General features: G+C 57.4%; 2 protein-coding genes and 1 non-coding gene across 3 annotated transcripts; all 3 read right to left on the bottom strand.

Annotated features, from left to right (window-relative positions):
- Positions 1-3,430: 3,430 nt before the first annotated feature.
- Positions 3,431-9,283, bottom strand: DAPK3 (death associated protein kinase 3). The gene is made up of 9 exons (XM_065042214.1): positions 9,152-9,283; positions 8,240-8,383; positions 6,308-6,668; positions 5,971-6,100; positions 5,753-5,801; positions 5,561-5,587; positions 5,308-5,460; positions 4,740-4,785; positions 3,431-4,587 (listed from the first exon to the last, which is right to left on the bottom strand). Exons 2-9 carry the CDS (start codon positions 8,299-8,301, stop codon positions 4,045-4,047), a joined length of 1,371 nt encoding a protein of 456 aa, XP_064898286.1. The 5' UTR covers positions 8,302-8,383; positions 9,152-9,283; the 3' UTR covers positions 3,431-4,044.
- A 66-nt stretch (positions 9,284-9,349) lies between these two features.
- On the bottom strand, positions 9,350-17,902 carry EEF2 (eukaryotic translation elongation factor 2). The gene is made up of 15 exons (XM_065042207.1): positions 17,682-17,902; positions 16,691-16,905; positions 15,824-16,005; positions 15,526-15,737; positions 14,672-14,850; positions 14,183-14,288; positions 13,771-13,884; positions 13,504-13,642; positions 12,615-12,810; positions 12,162-12,420; positions 11,749-11,856; positions 11,290-11,643; positions 10,524-10,706; positions 10,301-10,433; positions 9,350-9,964 (listed from the first exon to the last, which is right to left on the bottom strand). Exons 1-15 carry the CDS (start codon positions 17,682-17,684, stop codon positions 9,771-9,773), a joined length of 2,577 nt encoding a protein of 858 aa, XP_064898279.1. The 5' UTR covers positions 17,685-17,902; the 3' UTR covers positions 9,350-9,770.
- Positions 14,057-14,126, bottom strand: LOC135576510 (small nucleolar RNA SNORD37). The gene has a single exon (XR_010468316.1). It is a non-coding gene; the product is annotated as a small nucleolar RNA SNORD37 (small nucleolar RNA).
- Positions 17,903-19,553: the final 1,651 nt, after the last annotated feature.

Below are 19,553 nucleotides of genomic sequence, written 5' to 3'. Positions count from 1 at the left end.
TTTGAGGTCCTGTTTTAATACATTTAAACATGTTCTTTGAGTACACATGGGGTCTATTTGCTAATAACTTGTTAAGTTGCTGTGGAAGTGGGTTGTGCTGGGGCTGGGGGAACGGTTGGACTCCAGCTTGAGGGGCTTTTCCAATCAAAGTTGTGATTAGGGGTGTCTCCCAAACACCGGCAGCCTTGGGGCATCACCCGCTTCTCCGGGAAGCCCATCCCAGCGTTTGACCACCTTCTTGATAAAAGCACTTCCCAGCGCCCACGTTAAACCTCCCCTGACGCAGCTTTGGGCTGTTGTCAGGCAGAAAGGGACCTGGGGGGACTAATGGACAGGAAGCTCAACATGAGCCACCAGTGTGCCCAGGTGGCCAAGGAGGCCAATGGTGTCCTGTCCTGTATCCAAAAGAGCGTGGTCAGCAGGACAAGGGCAGTGATCCTTCCCCTGTGCTCTGCATTGGGGAGGCCACACCTGGAGTGTTGTGTTCAGTTCTGGGCCCCTCAGCTCAGGAAAGAGATTGAAGTGCTGGAGCGGGTCCAGAGAAGAGCAACAAGACTGGGGAAGGGACTGGAACACAAGCCCTATGGGGAGAGGCTGAGGGAGCTGGGCTTGTTTAGTCTGGAGAAGAGGAGGCTTAGAGCTGAGCTCAGCACTCTCCAGAACTACCTGAAGGGCAGTTCTAGCCAGGTGGGGATTGGGCTCTTCTCCCAGGCATCAGCAATAGGACAAGGGGCCATGGGCTTCAACTCTGCCAGGGGAAATTGAGGCTGGAGATGAGAAAGCAATTCTTTGCAGAGAGAGTGGTCAGGCATTGGAATGGCTGCCCAGGGAGGTGCTGGACTCACCGGCCCTGGAAGTTTTTAAACTGAGATTGGCCATGGCACTTAGTGCCATGATCTAGTCAATGGACTGGAGCTGGACCAAGGCTTGGACTGGATGAGCTCTGAGGTCTTTTCCAACCCAGTCCATTCTGGGATTCTGTCCCATCCCTGGATCCCCACAAGAGCTCAGCACCCCCACGTCCCCTCCTCCAGAAGCTGCAGAGAGCAGTGGAGTCGCCCCTTGGCCTCTTCTTCTCCAAAGGATCCAAGAATAACCCCCCCAGTGCCCTGGCCCAGCTGAGCTTAAACCCCGTGCTGAGCCAGGTGAGACCTGTCAACCTGCTATCGAAATACAGCGGCTAAAGATAGGCAGTGCCATTCAACTCATGTCCGCGAGCACGTGCGTCTCGCCACGCACAGAGGGTTCACCACGGTGAGGTACAAAACCCCTCACGTGGGACCAGCCCGGTGAGCGTCCCAGCACTAAAATAACCCGGCTGCGGTGCCAGCACCGCTCGTTTCAGAAGGTTTTTGGGCAGGCCTTAATTAGAAATATCGCTCCAGAAAAGCGGCTGCCACACATTAGCAAGAAGTCACCCCCAGAAAAATCACCGAGCCTGTTCCAAGGGGTGTTTTAAAGACGCTGGTGACAAGTCAGAGCTGCCACCTCATTGAGATTTTTGGATTGTCCGGCCGGAATGGGAAGTCACAGCCAGAGATGAGACGCGGATGCCGATGGCATCACCCACACTTCCACAAGCTATAAAAAGGCATATCTCCTTGTGTGCAAGCCCGTGCGTGCCTGGAGAGACCCACAAAACTATAATTACACCGTTACACAGCCAAGCGCTCGTCAATGGCAAAGCTGAGGAATGCCCGGGCCGGGACAGCGTCCTGCGACTTGTCACCGATACCTTGTAAGTCCATTTGACATGGTTACGCGGAGCGATTCCAGATCAGCTGCAGCTCCGCTCGCTGGCAGGAATAAGAAGCAGCTTCAGCTCCCCAGTGGGATCTGGCACAGGAGAATTTCCATCAGGGTTTCCCTGTTAACCGAGAGGTTCAAACCTCCCCCTGATAAGTCGTGTAAGACCATTTTGCTTTTCTGAAGACATATAAGGGAAAAGCCGCAGCAATGGGCTCAGGCCGGCCTCTAGGAAGCAAAAACTCGAAGCCTAAAAAAGGCACTTGGATGTTATCTGGCCGCAGAGAATATAAAACGCCTCAGGGCGGCGTTAGCTCTGGTTGCAAAGACGGAAACCGAGGCAGAACCAGGATGTCACATCGCCGAAATCTCCCAGGGAGCCGCACACCCCATTTCTGAGCACACCCCAGTTCCTATCGCGTTCAGTATCAGCTGAGCCCCTCCAGGATTTACCTCCTGGACACTTTCTCCCTGGTAAATCCCTGGGGAGCGGTGGGTGTTCTCCCCGCTCTTTGCAGCCACCGTGCAGCCTCCTGAACTCTGCAACTTAAAGCCCTCGGAAGCAGCTCACCCCGAGAGCAGCGGCAACCAAAACCACCCCAAAATCTGCTCTTCAAACACCATTTCAGTGTTACCCTGAGCATCCCTCGGGACCAGACCCGTCAGGTCCCCTCCGGAGCGTTGCTGGGGCCGCGGCGGCCGCTCTGCCCGGGGGAAGCGCCGCTTCCAAGAGCCGTGAAACAGAAACGGGGCAGCGCAAGGAGCACCTGGGAAGCCTTAACACTATGTGAACTTTGCCCAGCGAGGGACCAACTGCAGCTATAGGGTTTCCATACATCCTTCCACGCGCTGGCTCCGGTGACGCATCAGCTCTGCCAGAGCGGATCAAATGCCCGTGACTGCAGCTGAATCCACACCCCAACACCTCCCACAAAACCCTAAGGATGAAGCCCCTGGGGGGGAGACGACGGCCCCCAGCCCCCTGGCCAGGCCCTGGTGTCCCCGCTGTGGCCAGAGCCCCCTCCAGTGTCCACCCTGTGCCCCGGGGCGGTGCCAACAGCCGGTCACACCGTCACCCCCTGATGCCAAGTGCCTCGGCCTGGAAAACGGGACAGACTAAAATTATCCCCAGACCGGCATTTCCCGCGGGTTGGGCTGAAACCTGAACCCCGCAGGACGTCAGCGGCCACCGCACGGGGCTGTCCCACCGCTGCCACCCACGGGGACAATTCCTCGGCCGCTCTGTGCAAAACGGGATCTGGCCAGTCCCCTGCAAAAGCGGGATCCCTGGGGACAAGGGAGGGACCCCACAGAGCTCCCTGCACCCAAGGGCCTTCCCCGAGCCCCAGGGAGCTCCCCAAAGCCCAAGGACCTTCTCCAAATGCCAGGAACAGCCCCCAACTGTCCCTGAGTCCCCCAAATCTGCTGCGGTCAGAGGCAAGAGGGGCTGGGAGCTCCCCCATCCTGGGAATATCCTACACCCCATCCCCACAGCCTGCAGGGAGCTCACCCGCCAGCATTGGGGCTGATAAAATGAAAAAAACAGTCTTTCCCCTCCCAAATTAAGGAAATCCCTTTGGGCACAAACAGCCCTTGTGGGCACAGCAGACGAGCTGTCACCCCTCGATGTGTCCTGGCCCCCTTCCCACCACCCGCCTTCCCACGGAGGAGCCACAGCAGCCGCCCCGCTGCACGGAAACCTTTATTTTGTTAAAAGGGGGGAGCGCCCGGTGGGACCAAGGGCTGGGGCGGGAGGAGAGGGGGGTGCGATGCCCCGGGGGGAGCAGGGGACAACCGGGGTCACCCATGGGGCTGCGGCACCTTGGGCCACACAGGAATTGGTCCTCGGTCACGGCTCACACGTGGCAGAGGCTGAGCTGCTGCCAGGGTTTTGAGGAGGGGTCTCCCCACCAGGACCCCCCCAGACAGGGGCTGCGGCAGCTCCAAGCATTGGGTGGGACAGGGAGGGGGTGACTGGTCCCCAAGGACCAGGTGGAGCAGGGGAGGAGCAGCTGGGGGGAGCACGCGGACGACAAGCCAAGCAAGAGCCGCACGCAGGAAGCCAAAACCCAGGCGAGCGCTATGCCAGCCCCCCGAGTGGGGGTCTTCAGGGGGGCTCACCCCCCCGACACGCCACCGCAAGCCCAGCAGAGCCTGGGGACAGCGACCGAAGGCTGTCAGTGGAGCAGCTCCTCTGGTGAGCAAGGGGCTGAGCCACTGAGGTTCCTTCGGCACTTGGGATCCGCGAAGGACGAGCCAAGTTCGGTGCCAAAGCAGCCGACGCCGGCACCGTCCCCACTAGCGGATGCTGCCATCCCCCTCACCACTCTGCAGCTTCTCCCGCTCGATGGACCACACCAGCTCCTGGACAAACTTCATCTCCGAAGCCACCTGCTTGGCCAAAGCCTCGTAGCGGTTCTCCAGCTTTCGGTAACGCCTCTTGAGGCCGTTGGCCACCTGCACCACGCTCTTGGTCTCCTCCTGCGCTTGCTTCTTCAGGGCCTCCGTCTTCTGCAGCTCCTGCCGGATCTGGCGGAGGTCCTGGCTGATGCTCTCATTCTCCTCTTTGTACCACGACTCCTTCTCCTCATAGATGGACAGCAGGGCCTCGATGTCCTCCTGGAAGGACTTCTTGTTCCTCTCCAGCTCTCGGAGGCTCTCCTCGGCTGCAGCCACCTCCTCCATGACCTTGGAGAAGCGCTCAAAGTTGATGTACGTGTTGTTGGGCGGCATGCTGGAGTGGGATTTGATGGTGTACTCCTTCAGGCGTGTGGTCTTCAGCCGGCGGCGCTCGGGCTTCTTGCAGTTGTCTTCATTGCGGACGTTCCTTCTCTTGATCACCTGTGGAGAGGGACAGCCGTGGTCACCACGGGCACCAAAGCAGCCCCAGCTGCAGGCTGGAAGAGCAGCGGAGAGCTGCCGGTGCATTGGCACGCTCCTCTCAGCTCCTGGATGTTTTACACCCAAAAGGCGCCAATTCTTCAACTTCTCACCTTAATCCAAGGGTGTTCCAGGCTTTGCGCGATGGTCATCCGCTTCCTGCAACGACAGCAAGGCTGCGACCCAGGGGCAGAGGCTTTGCTGCCTCTGTCCCATTTTAACTCCTGGAAGAGCAGCTCAGACCCCACCACCTCTGGGATGCAGATGAGCCCAGACAAACCCAGAGGCCACCCTGGAGAGGGGCCACATCCAGCTCCTGCACCCTCAGCCGCCTCCTGGGTGCTCAGCTCAGCCCTCGATCCCTCCCAGATCCCTCCTGTTCAGCTGAGCTGCTGCACCCTCAGGGTGAGCCCAGAATTCACCCCACGCCTGGTGCCAGGGAGAGACTTTGTTTTCAAGGTTTTTCACAGCACCAAATCCTACAGCAGCAGAGGGGAAATGGGGATAAATGGGGTTTATAAACAAGCAGCACAACAGGGACAGGTAAAGGCCTCAGGGTGGGCAGCAAGCAGGTCAGAGTGAAGCCCCAGCAGAGGCAGGAGCTGCCCATTCATGGGGGATCAGGCAGGAGGGACCGTCCCCTCACCCAGCGCAACCCCAGCTCTGCTCCCCGTCTCTCACTTGGGGTCCTTGACGAGCAGGCGGCGGATGAAGTCCTTGGCCAGCTCGCTGGTGTTGCTGAAATACTCCTCGTCGAAGTCGTAGTTGACAGCCGATATGTTGGTCAGGGTCTCCTGCTTCGTTTCACCCAGGAAAGGGGACGCTCCGCTCAGCCTGCGGCGGGAACAGGCTGTGACGCCCCAAAAAGGCGACAGCCCAAGGAGGGGGACTCGCCCTGCAGCACCCGTCTACCCCCAACACCCCCCATACTCACAGAATGTATGTGATGACCCCGATGCTCCTGGAAGAGAGAGGAAGAGGAGGCTGAAGACCCACAGAGCTGTTGGGCCCCTCTCCCTGCACTTGAAGCACGAGGGGAGATGCACCAGCACAACCCCAGTCCCAGGGACCAGCCACTGGTGCCACTGGTGCCAATGCTGGAAGGTGTTCGGGGGGTGACACTCACCACATGTCAGCCTCCAGCCCCAGGGGTTCATAGTTGACAATTTCTGGGGCTTTTAGAAGGAAAGAGGGGACAAAACAGGATTATTCTGAGGAAAAGAAGCCTGTCGTCACAAGCACAGCCTGGCGGCTGCACCGGCGCTCTGGGCACCTCTCCACAAAGGAGCCAAAGCTTCCAGAGCCCAAAGGAGCCCCACAGGCCCATCGCCCACCGAGTCTCACCTACAAACTCTGGGGTCCCAAATATATTCTTGAATTCATTCCCAGCTTCAATCTTGTGGGCGATCCCGAAGTCGATGAGTTTGATGCGAGGGTTTGGCACGTTCTTGTCCAGCAGCATGATGTTCTCGGGCTGCAGGGGGAGAGGAGCCAGCATTTACTCCCAATTGCTCACCCGTGGAAGCCTCGTACCGCCCTGGGCTCCTCTCCCCGGAGCAAAGGACACATCTCTTATGTAGGGAGAGACCCCAGAGCCAACCCCGCTGCTCCGCAGGAGCCTGGACGCTCATCCCACTCCCCAGCTGCCGAGCACGGGGTGTTCGCACCCCCCAGACCTCACCTTCAGGTCAAAGTGGGCGATGCGCTTGGAGTGCAGGTAGTGCACCCCGTCCAGGATCTGCTTGAGGAACTGGGTGGCTTCCTCCTCCGTCAGCGACTCCTTCTCAGCCAGAAAATCAAAGAGCTCACCGCCCGAGACCAGCTCCAGGATCAGCACCACGTCCGTCTTGTTTTCGAAGATGTCGTGCAGCGTGATGATGTTGGGGTGCTGGATCTCCCGCAGGATGTCCACCTCCCTCTCGATCTCCTCCCGGCTCACGCCCCGGCGGCTGGACGACAGCCGGCGCTTCTTGATAAATTTAGCCGCGTATTCCAGACCCGTTTTCCTCTCCCGGCATTTTCGTACAATAGCAAACTGGCCGCTGCAGGATGCGGGGAGGAGATGAGGAGAGGATCTCCTGCATCGCATGTGCCTGTGTTGCTTGGCAGCGGGGCCAGCACCGGTATGAGGACAGGGGACACTGCACTGTGCAGAGGGACGCACAGCTTCCCCGGGGGGCTGTTGGGAACTGGGGTCCTGCCACATGCAGCTGGTGACACCCCCGTGCTCCCAGCACGCTCCCAGGGCTCACACACCATGGCATGGCTGGAGCAGGAGTGTAAACCCCAAGCAGGACGTAGGAAGGGAATTGCTCGCAGGAATGGAGGAAGGAAATTCCTCCCAGGGACACAGCAGCTGCTGACCCTCCCCAGGCTGTTCAGGTGCTGCTGTGACCCCCTGGGGCTGGGAGATGTTCCTTGGTCCCCATTTCCAGCCAGGAGCCCCCAGGCTGTTCTCAGGAGCAAATCCCGGAGCCCAGTGGTCCTTGGGGACCATACAGCTCTGATGGGGAAGGTGGTGGGGGAGGAAATGCCTGAGTAACCACAGATGACAGTTCAAAGTGCGCTGTGGTGGGGGGCCGGGGGGCTCTGGGCATCAACAAATGCTTCAAGGAGTCAGGTCCTGCTGACACCGGCAACACTACTATGGCAGAATCCCAACTCCGGTCCCTCCTGCCCTGGCCAAGCCCCCCATGGCCCCTCAGCACCTTCCCCCGCGGGCGGGATCTGTCCTGCATCCCCAGGCTGCTCCATCCCCTCCCCGCTGCCCTGGCCATTGGTCACCCTGCCGGCACGTGGTGACGTCTGGTCCCCGTCACCGGCTTCCGTCACCGGCTTCCGTGCGCGCCCAGAGCCAACACGCCTTTATACACCCCCGCATCATGGCCAGGGCCGCCCGCAGCCCCCCCGGGAAAGGACCAGCCTTGCCCAGGTGGGATCCAGCCCCCAGACACCTCTCCCATCCCCACAGCTCACACCGCAGCCACAGCACAGCCCCGCAGTACGTCCCTGGGAGCTTCCCCGCTCTTAAAAAAACACTGAAGCCACCTAAAATGTTTCCACCACACAATTATTTCCCAGTGTCCCGGAAGCAGCGCCCCAAGGAGCCCTGTGCCCAGGCAGCAGAACCCGAGCCCCCGCGGTGCCGGCACCGGGGCTGGCGTGGCCGAGGCAGCGCCTGAGGATCCAAACCCAGCCCACACCCCCCCACTGCGCCGCTTTGCATCCCGGATGATTAAATCCCATTTGCATGCGATGATTCACCCCAGATCCATCCCACCGGCACAGAGCCGGGCGGCAGCGACCCAGAAGTGCTGGAAGCTGCCAGCACCGACCCGGCGGCCCTGGCCAAACCCAGACAGGATGGGAGCTCTGCAGGGAGCTGCTAGGCCTGCCCAGATATAGGAGTGAGTTTAACGTTAATTAATGCCTAATTGCTAGAGGTGCCTCGGTCTCAGCACAGCCCCCAGTCCCGCTAAGGTGACAAAGGGGATGCCACCAGTGCAGGGACACCACGAGGGCTGCAGCAGCCAGGTGAAGCTCCTGTCCTGGTGCTTGGGCAGGGGGAGCTGCCACAGAAGCCCCCCCAGGAGCAGAGCGGGATGTCACTCACCTGCCCAGCTCTTCCCCCATCTCGTAGAAGTCCTCCACGCTCTCCTGCCGGAAGGTGGACATGGCTGCGGGGCCCTGGCAGGGCCGAAGCCGCCCCGAGCCTGCGAGCGGAGGAGGACGCCGGGGAGTTGCCGGGGATCAGCACCTGCAGCACCAGAAAAGGGGGTTTGTGCCCCAGGAGCTGCACGTCGACACCAGCAACAGACAGTCCCTGCTCAGGGCCAGGGACCCTGTCCCCTTGGGAGGACAATAGACAGGAGCCAGGGAGCCCCAAAGCAGCACAGCTCCCCCAGCCTGATCCCCCACAGCTCCCCCTGCCCCACAGGCCCCACACCCACAGCTCCTTCCTGCCCTATTGCCCCCAGACCCAGAGTTGCCCCCCAGATTCCCACAGCCCCTTCCTGCCCCACATCCCCCCATCCCAATCCCCCACAGCCCCTTCCTGCCCCACATCCCCCCATCCCAATCCCCTACAGCCCCCCAGGCCCCAAACCCACAGCTCCCCCTGTCCCATCGGCCCCACACCCACAGCCCCTTCCTGCTCTATTGCCCCCAGACCCAGAGTTGCCCCCCCAGATCTCCCCATCCCGATCCCCCACAGGCCCTTTCTGCCCCACACCCCCCCATCCCGATCCCCACACCCCCCACCCCCATCCCGCTCCCTCACAACCCTCACAGGCCGCAAACCCTCATCCCTCACAGCCCCACACCCCCCACCCCCACACACCCATCCCGCTCCCTCACAACCCTCACAGGCCGCAAACTCCCATCCCTCACAGCCCCACCCAGCCCTCACACCCTCCACAAATTCAATCTGTCGCTCCACAGCCCCCCAAACCACCCCCCCGAGTCCCACAGCCCGTTCCCTGCCCCACAGCCCCCTCACCCCCCCGCCTCATCCCCCCGGCCCCACCTGAGCCGCCGCCGCCCGCGTCGCCGCATTCCAGCACTGCTACTGGCCCCGCCTACCCTTGGCTCCGCCCACCCTTTTGGCTCCGCCCACAGAGCGGAGCCAGAGGGGTGGGCGGAGCCGAGGGTGGGAGCGCTGTTGCTACCCCGCCCACCCGGTCCTCCCATCCGCAAGGCGGCGCCCCACAGGAAAACGCATTAATCACCATTATCCAATTTTATTAATTCCAGTGGCACTAATACAGGCGGCGATGGTCAACGACGGACAGTCACACTGCATCGATCCTCATTTTGCATGGATTTAACCCATTTTTTCTGGGGAGAAATGAAGGACATCTCCCCCCCCAACCTTGCTTTGAGTCAAATAAATACAGATTTGGGCAAATCTAGTGGAAATGTTTTAGTTACAATGGCAAAGATGAGTCATGTGCAACACAGAAACCTATAAGGCTTTTTTTTCTCGTTTGTTTCTCCTCATGTAAAGTCTCAAATCGCTATGAAACTGATTAATTAACAATGCAAAGAGATGGTGGTCACAGGCGTCTACCCCTTCACACGGGCATTAACGCTACTTAATTAATTTCTTTTATTTCTTCCCAACCCCAGAGTCCCAACGAGTTTAATTAGAGTTTGTCGAGGAAGTTGTCGAGGGCGGGGATTCCTTCCTTCAGGCCTTTGCGTTTGCGGGTCTCAGCCACCACCTGGGAGGGACGGCTGGCGGCGTCAAAGGGATCCCCGGGCAGGATCTGCCAGTGGTCAAAGACACACTGGGGGAAGGCCTGACCCCCCGTGTTGGACCTCAAATCCGCTGTGAAACCTGGGAGGAAGAAGAGAGGAGGGTGAGGTTGAAGAAAAAGGGGTGTAGGTCAGTGTCACCTCCAGCAGAACCCACGCTCTGGGTCACCAGTGCTGGATCTTGGGAACAACTTCTTCCCCAAAGGGCATTGGAACAGGCTGCACAGGGCAGTGCTGGAGTCACCATCCCTGGAGGGTTGGTTGGACAGACGGACATGAGGTTCTCAGGACATGAGGTAGTGTTGGGTTAATGGTTGGGCTTGATCTTCAAGGTCTTTTCCAACTTAAATGATTCTATAATCGTTGCTGTAACGCAAAGGATCTCCCTCCTTCCTTCCTTCCCAGGACCAGCACTTACCAAAGGACTCGTTGACAGGCAGGTAGGCCTTGACCACAAACATGGGGGTACCAGCCACCTGGGTCTCCTCAAACACGTGGCCACGCTTCCTGTTCAGGACACCATAGATGCCGCCCACCACCTGCTCTGGGCACTGCAAGAGAGAGGGACGTGTCAGGACCACAAACCACCTACTCGTTTTCTTCACACAGGATCCTCAGGGCCAAGCAGAGGTTCCCCTCACCTGGATCTCCACAAGGTAGATGGGCTCCATGAGCCTGGGCTGAGCGGTGAGCACGCAGGCATAGAGGCATCTCCTGGCAGTGGGAATGATCTGCCCACCTCCACGGTGGATGGCGTCGGCGTGCAGGGTGACATCATGCACGTCAAAACGCACACCACGCATGTTCTCCTCGCACAGGACCCCCTGGGAAACGACACAACAGAGGTCAACCAACACAGCACCGGGGGACAACTGGTGTTCCCTACCAGGAGGCTCTGGTCCCTCAGCTCACAGACATTCCGTGGAAGCAGGTTCTAGAGCGGGAAGCACCAGATCCTGCTTGGCACAGCAAGGAGCCACTTGGCAAGTCCTCATCCTTGCCCAGGACCTAAAAACCAGCTACTCTATATCCCCAATTCACCACCACAGCTCCTTGGAGGAAGCTTCAAGCACTGAAACCATTTACACCAGTATCTTCATGCAACAGCTCTGTCTCCAGGGATGGGGCTCTGAGCAACCTGAGCTGGTGAAGATGTCCCTGCTCATGGCAGGGGGGGCACTGGGGGAGCTGGGACGGTCATCAAAAAGGAGAACCTTTTTGTCTTGAGGTTGTGTATGTGTTTAAACTCATGACATCTTCACTCCAGCAGCCACTGAGTTTCGTTTAGCCTACAATATACTTCTGAATTATGAAATACATTGCACTGTGACAGTTTTTCTGGAATTTCTTTGTAGAGACAGATGTACAGCAGGTGTTCACGTCACCCAGCCCAGGCGCTGTCCCTACCTCCTTTGTCGCCCACTGGAAGCCAGCCACCACGCTGTCCTTGATCTCATTCAGGTACTGCACCCCCTTGGTGATGTCGGTCAGGATGTTGGGGCCGGTGCCGTCAGGACCAAAGCACCAGATTTTCCTGGCTTCGGTGACATCCCACTCGTACTTCTCGGCCAGGTAACGAGCTCGCTGCTTCAGCTCCTGACGAGCAGTGACCTCACCCTTGTCGATGTCCTCGGCCAAGCCATCCGGGAAGGGCCGGGCCTTCATGTACAGCCTGTTGTGTTTGTTGGGGGACTTGGAAAGGCACATCACGTTGGATTCCTCGCTGACTGTCTCACGGTAAGACACGACAGGATCTGATTTCTGCAGTGACAAGGAGCAGAGAAGAGCGGTGAAGCCACCAACCAAACGGCAGCTCAGACACCCACCCAGAGCTCACCGACAGCTCCACGACTGCAGCTCCTCTACCTTGATGGGAATGCAGGCGTGGTCCTCTTCCAGATCCTTCAGGCAGATCTCCAGGTGCAGTTCCCCCGCCCCGGCAATGATGTGCTCCCCAGACTCCTCAATTATGCACTGCGAAGACCATTGATACAGCAGGTGAGGCTTTTGACTGCAACGCAACACAAGCTCTCGCACATAAAACACTGTTTCCAATTTTTGTCTTTGACTCCTAAAGCTACTGCAGATGCTCCTTCCACTGATCTGGGGATGACCTGGCACCAAGCCCAAGGTAAAACACCATATTCCTTCCCACGCCGGTAGGGCTGGGACCAACACTCAACACTTTTCTGCGAGCACCACCACAATTAAAGGCAGAAGCCTCCTGTGCCAGCAGGACCAAGATTTCACCTGTTCCCTAAACATTTTTGGACACTCACCTGCACCATAGGGTCAGACTTGGCCAGACGCTTCAGTCCCTCCACCAGTTTGGGCAGGTCAGCCGGGTTCTTGGCTTCCACAGCCACACGCACAACGGGGCTGACGCTGAACTTCATGACCCTCATGTTGTGAGCATGCTCGAAGGTGGTGATGGTTCCAGTCTTCACAAGGAACTGGTCAACACCAACCAGACCAACAATGTTTCCACAAGGCACGTCCTCAATGGGTTCAACGTAGCGGCCCATCATGAGAATGGTCCTGGCAAAAGAGAAAGTCATTTTAATTAAGTCTGAAAGAGGAGGTCCCACCCACCAGGCAGGAACCTGGAGCTGCAGCAGCAGGCTTGAAATTAACAGCCAAGCATCTTGATGGGCCTCAGAGATGAGAAGAGACCCAAGACGGCACCAGAACCACAAATCTGAACCACACCGCACATCCCAGCCAGGACTGACCTTTGAATTGGCTTCAGGTACAGATCTTCCTTTTTGCCAGGTGTGTAGTTTGGTCCCATGATTCTGACTTTCAAGCCAGTTGAGACGAGACCAGAGAAGACACGTCCAAAAGCATAGAAACGTCCCTTGTCGGAAGTTGGCACCATTTTAGAGATGTACATCATCAGAGGACCTTTGGGGTCACAGTTCTTAATACCTGGGGGGAGAGATCGGCTTAGTTCAGTGTCATTCTCACATGTGGTGCCCTGTCCCTCATCCACCCCTAAACATGAAACCTGTACCTGGTGTTGTCCCAGCCTGCTGACCTCTGGCACATACCCTGGCTGCTCTCTAGTGACTGAACGGCTCATTCCTCCAAAGCAAAGCTGTAAGCTATACAGCTTCTTCCATCCATACAAGAAAAGCTACAGACTCAAGACCTCTTGAGGCTCTGGGGAGACCTTATGGTGGCCTTTCAGTACTTAAAAGGGGCTGATAAGAAAAGATGGGGACAGAATTTTGAGCAGGGCCTGTTGCAACAGGACAAGGGGTGATGGTTTTAAACTAAAGGAGGGGGATTCAGGCTGGACACGAGGAAGGAATTGTTGGCCCTGAGGGTGGTGAGAGCCTGGCCCAGGTTGGCCAGAGAGGGGGTAGATGAACCATCCCTGGAGACATCCCAGGCCAGGCTGGACAGGGCTCTGAGCAACCTGAACTGGTGAAGATGTCCCTGCTCATGGCAGGGGGGGCACTGGGGGAGCCAGGAAGGTCCCTTCCAATCCAAACTATTCTATGATTCTATGAATTACAGTAGCTACCACGCTGTGTATGTGGAGAACAAGACGGCTATAGGCATTTTCAAGCACTTATGCGAAGAGATGCAGGGCAGCAAAGCAGCGACCCATCGTACCTATAGCAGCCTCATCATCAGGGGGTCCCTCGTAGAGCAGCTCGCAGCGGTACTTCTGGGCTGTGACGGGAGAAGGCAGGTGAATGGTGATCATCTGCAGCAGGGCATCTCCGGCAGGCAGCCACCGCCTCATCACGGCCTGAGCAGAGAGCAGAGTGAGACCCGGGCAGACTGCTCACAACCTGCTCAGCACCCAAGCAGGGCTTGTAGCTGCCTAGCAGTAAATTTACACAGTCAGAGCAGCACAACTACTCAGCCCAATCTCACCTTCAGAAGGGGTTTGCCCTCCTTGTCCTTATCTTCACTGTCAAGCTTGATGTCCAGTTTTTCAATCAGTTTAGCCGCCTCCTCTTTCTTGAAGTGCATGATTGCATCGAAAACCTGGAACAACAGCAGCAGTTTTGAATGTTGCCAGCGACACGGTCTGAAGCAGCAGCACAAACATCTCTATAGAGAATCTCTGTTCTTGCTCATCACCCAGCTGAAGCCTTTTGGAGGCTCAGACACAGATTTGCCTGCACCAACTTCCTTGCCCACATAGAGTAATGAGATGTGTCAGATATTTAAAATTTCTTCAATCAGACAAGTCAGGTCAAAGTGAAGAAATTTTCCATCATCACGCACTGTAACTGAAGCAGAGTGCACGGCACAAGCACGTGCTGAATGCTGAGGACCTCACCTTGAAGATGGGGTCAAGGATAAGCTGGCAGAAGGTCCTGGGCAGTTTCTTTCCATCAGGGCTGGTAGCAGACTTGCTGAACTTGCCAGTAGCAGGATCAAAATATCTGGAAAAAGAATCAAGTCAGACAAGTATCAGTGCTCAGTTCACCTACGGAGCTGTGGCTTGTTCTGCTTGTTCAGGTCAGAGGAAAAACGTGCTGCATAAGATCCATCTGCCTACTTTCCCCCACACCACGCTCAGGCTTTCAGAGCTCACCAAAATACATTTAAATCACGTTACCAGCTCACCATCCCCTCCCCATTTATCTTCATGTTTCCTTCTGTAAAGATTTCATGGGAAACAGCTCTTTTGCCAGCATGTGCACGAGGTCACAGAGACAGAGCCATCAACAGGCACAACCACATCCTCCCTCTTTACCCATCTTCCACAGCATCAGCTGCAGCCAGAACCAATCTGGAATTAAAATCAGTGGCCACAATTCCTCACCTGTCTCCCCACAGCTTCTTCATCATGTCTTCTACTTTCTTGGCACGTTCAGATGGATTCATCTGGGAATCACCCTTGGCAGCAAACTTTGCAACGTACATTTCAGCAAACTGTTTCAGAGTGAAAGCCCAGCCGTGCAGGCCAGAACCGAAGCCGACGGTACCGAGCACTGGATCAATCTGAAAGGGAATGGGACAGCCACGTTACAGAGGAGCAGCCACAGAGCATTACAGAATCAGCCTACTTGGTCCCAAAAAACACCTAAGTACAAAGAGTTTGAAGAGAAAGCTTCAGAACTATAGGATCTTCGAACAGTTCTGCGACAGCAGCCATCTCTGAGGTCTGGGGACAGCCTGGCCACACACCCACCCAGCTTTGTACAGCAGAACTACACCTATTTTTCATCAATTTGACCAATTGTGTATTCAGACAGCTCAGCACCTACAAAAATTTGTGTGTTGTAAGATTCCTATCCAAGAAGGATCAGCAATACACAAAGACCTGCAGCAAGCAGGGAACGATACTGTGTAGACTGGGATCTTGCATCACCCAGTATCACAGATGTGACACAAGCAAGAAAGTGCTGATAAAACAAGGGCAGTCTTTGTAAAAAAAGAAAGTCATTTATTGTATTTGTGGTCTTTATTTGCTTAATTTGCCTTTTACTAACAAAAGACATGGAAGTAAAGCCAGCGAGAGCTTCAAAGCAGCACATGCCTGGGCAGTACGGTTGCCAGCATTATTCTGCCCTCACTTCTCCCTTTGAGACAGGGAAGAACCAGTGAGGAGTCACAACTGCTCCCACTCACTAGAGCAAATTATTTTTAACTCGGCGTTCCCTGCCTTCCACTTACCATGATATTTCCCATGGGGCCACTTTCTCCTTCTCCATACGTGGAGATAATGACGTTGACGTTTTCCACAATGCGCTGGAAGGTCTGGTACAGCTCTTCTGGATCCAGCTGCAGCTCCAGCAGCGCTCGGTCCATCTTGTTCATCATCAGGACAGGCTTGATCCTCTCAGCAATGGCCTGACGCAGCACGGTCTCTGTCTGCACACACACGCCTGACAAACACAGGGGAATTAGTTATCCTCGTCTTCAAACTCACCCAACAAATGCTCCAGCTTCATAGAGCTGCAGAAAACCTTACCAGAGACACAGTCCACAACAACCAGGGCACCGTCAGTGACACGAAGAGCAGCAGTGACCTCTGAAGAGAAGTCCACATGCCCAGGAGAGTCAATCAGGTTGATCAAGAAACCAGAACCATCCTTGCTCTGCTTGATGAAGGCCAAATCATTTTCGGAGAGTTCATAAAATAGAGAAATAGCCCTGAAATAAAAAACATTTAAATTAACATCTAGAGTTTACCTCTCTCCAATACTTAGAAACAGCTTTTTATCCTGCACATACAGCTGCACCTGGGCTTGAGGATTTCCTGAAGCGCATTCCTGGGAGGCCAGTGTGAGAGATAACCAGGAGCACAAGCTAAAATCTGCCCTTCCTACACTTTTCTGAAATCATAACCTCTCCTGACTCCATGTCATTTAAAGCACCCAAAGAGGATTCAATTTCTTTCAATCAAGGATTTATGCTTATTCTACAAAGCCCATCCTCCTTTTTGATCCCTTTTTATGTCCCTGGGGTCCTCAAACCACCCATGGTGACACAAATGCCAGGTACGTCACCAGAGACACTGACAAGACAGTCTCTGCGCTGCATCCAGCCGGCACCAGCCACATCCAATAGCCCCAGCGCTAACGCGGGAAGCTGAAGCTCCCACCTCACATCTATCTCCCAGTGGCCACCCAGGTTGCACTCTATGATTCACAAGCCAATACTTGCTCTTTCATTTAAGCAATCCTCACGAGCAAGAGATGAACTTCTGGACTAGACCAGAGAACACCTGACATCATCTTGTTCCATCTCATGATCAAAACAGTGAAGGACTCAAAGCCCCCCCCGAGCTCAGACCACGCAGCGGGAGCACCAAGGTGCCTGATGGAGAAGAACTCACGTTGATTTGATGGTGATGCACCGTTCCTGCTCATCCTTCCTTGTGTCGGTGAAACGGGTCTCCCCCGCGCGGGCAGAGGCAATGATACCAGCTTTGCATACCAGAGAATCAGTCAAGGTTGATTTGCCATGATCAACATGGGCAATCACAGACATGTTTCTGATGTTGGCCTTTTTATCCATGATGGCCCGTATCTGGTCTACTGTGAAGTTCACCTTGAAGAAGAGAAGCGGGAGGAGGAAGAAAATATAAGGTATATAGAAACAGATTGTGGCAGTTCTAAGAGACCAAACCAACACCACAAAAACGTGCCATGGTCACACCAACACCAATTCTGTCTGGGCAGCATACGTTTTACAAGACACTCCACAGGGAGAGGAGCAAGGGCATTGCAGACACCAGCTGACAAGCAGTGCGCTCCTGCTCTGCCTGTGTCCTATGAACTGCAGCAACGCCAGCGGCTCCTTGAGGCAAACCCCCACGAAAACCAAACCCCATCTGGTTGCTGCTCCGCAGCGGGCAGGTGACAGCCCGGTGTTCCGGTAGCACTGTCCCCGCCCGGGCCGCAGCGTTACATAAGGCAGCCGGCAGCCACCGCAGAGGCCCGTCCGCGGTGTCAACAGCGCCCGGTGCCACATCACCGCTGCTGCCACTGCTCTCCCTCCCCACAGAGCAGCCGCAGCACCACCGGGCCCAGCGGCACGGCCGCGGCAGCACCGGGATGGCCCTACGGGGGCTGACACAGCCCCCCAAGGCCGCCGAACCCCACCCGCCGGGCGAGGGCCCCGATTCTCCCCGGGGACAGTCCCCTCCCCCCCCGCCACGCTCGCCAGCCCCACCCCTCTCCCCTCAGCAGCGGCCCAGCCCGGCACCACAGGCCGCTGGCTCCGCCACAGGCCTGCGAGCCGTCCCGGGACTGCCATCCTCCGCGTCGCAGCGAGCGCGGTGCCTGCTCAGCCCGTCGGGGCGGCGGCAGGACGCGGGGGCTCACCATGGTGGCGGATGGCGGTGGATTCTCCGGGGCGGGGGGGGTGACAGCAATGGCGGCGGCGACAGCCCTGTCTCGCTGGCGAGCGCAGAGCGGGCGGAAGAGAACGCTGACGTCAACCGCCCCCTTCTTATACGACGGCGCCGGCCGGGGGGCGGAACATGCGCACCCTGCGCTCAGAGCGCATGCGCGGCCGCGCCTCTCTGGCCTACAGCGGCCGGCAGGCTCTATGGTTGGGAGGACTGTTCCGCCGGGGCGGGACCACGTGGCCGCTCACCGGGGCTGCACCGGGACCTACGGGGGGCTGCGACCTGCAGCTCCCGCCCCGCGCTGCCGTGGCTCTGCCCGGGCCGCAGCAGGGGCAAAGTCCTCCCCATCCTCCGCTGGTAACTCGGGTGGGAACCGACCCGGGGGACCGGAGTCGGTACGGCCGCTGCGGGCGGTGATCGACGGGCAAGGAAGAGGCCGGTAGAGCAGACCCCGGTACCAACACCGTCCACCGTTGGGCTCTGCCCACCCCGCTGCTCTCCGCCCCGCCTGGCCCCTCCCCGCCAAGGCCGGTCGCTGCCGTGGCCCGGCGCCCTCCGCTCGCCCCGGCCCCGCAGGGTCCCCGAGCTGCGCATGCGCCAGCCGGCCCGGCCGTGAGACGGGGCGCCGGCGCTGCAGCGCCCCCTGCGGGAGGGGAGGAGCAGCACCCCTGCAACGGGGCCGACCCAGGAGCACCGGGAACCGCGGGGACCCGCACCCGGCCGGACCCCCGGGGCTGTCCTGCAGCCACCGAGCCGCCGCACCGAGGCGCCTCATCACCGGGGAACGGGGCCTCAGCCCGCAGCCCCGGGCTGCAGCACCGGGGTTGTACCCAGGGCTGAGGGGCTCTGGCTGGGACCCCCGGGGCCACCGAGGTCCCTTTGGGGACACCAGCAGCCCCGCTCCTCCTTGGGCGGGTGTGTGATTCCTTGTGCTCAGGCGGAACAGAGTCCAAGATAACCCAGCTGATGGGTGCGGAATGACGGTGCAGCGCCAGGGAAGGCCCCACACCCCATTTTGGGGGATTCCTGCCAACCCAGCACAGGAGCCAAGAGCCAAACTCCCTTTGGTTTGTCCCAGTGAGCTGTGAAGCTGAAGCTCTACATGGTAAAGAACATTCCCTGAGTTAGAAACACGTTAAAGGGAGGTTACATGCGCAGGCGAGGGACTCCAGGCATGAGGAACGTAACTCCATCCCTGCAACATAAATGTTTTGTTGCTTTTTCCTTCTTTCCAGCACCATGGGAGGCTCCATCGCCCTGAGCTGCAGTGAGGAAAACTCACACAAATCCAAGGTGCTCTGTCCCCATGTCACTTCTCCATGTAGCCATGGCTGCTGCCAAATTCCCAACACATCCCCAGCCCGTCTGTCCCTGCACTGGCCACAGGCAGGGACCCGCAGGACAGCGGTGCAGCTACACCCGGGACGGATCTGGCCCCTGTGCTCCCAGCGTGACAGGATGAGTTATCAGCTGCTGGGGTTTCCATAGCAATCACTTGAATTTTTAGCACAGATATGGCTTTTGCCAGACTGGAAGGGAACACTGGGGAGCCTGATTAACATGTTGGCTTGCCTAGTAACCTGGCTAATTGTCTTTTTGGTTAATTAGCTTGTGGGGTTGATGAAAAGGAGGGGGAAGTGCCGGAAAACCTCTCCTAGTGCAGTGTTTCACCCCAACTACCGGTGTTACCAGCTGGTAACTCAGCCTGGAGCTGGAGTGGACGTCGCTCTTGGAGACTGAGCAACTAGACCCTGGGGAAACAGCGTCAGGCTTAGGAGAAATCATTTTTCCCCAAATAAAAGGTGTTTTAATCATTGAAGAGAACATCTCCTCCCCAAGCGCCCAT

Source organism: Columba livia, chromosome 27 (assembly GCF_036013475.1).
Source record: "Columba livia isolate bColLiv1 breed racing homer chromosome 27, bColLiv1.pat.W.v2, whole genome shotgun sequence".
Taxonomy (NCBI): domain Eukaryota; kingdom Metazoa; phylum Chordata; class Aves; order Columbiformes; family Columbidae; genus Columba; species Columba livia.
Note: the sequence above shows the minus strand (reverse complement) of the source record. Positions and strands in the feature narration are given on the sequence as shown.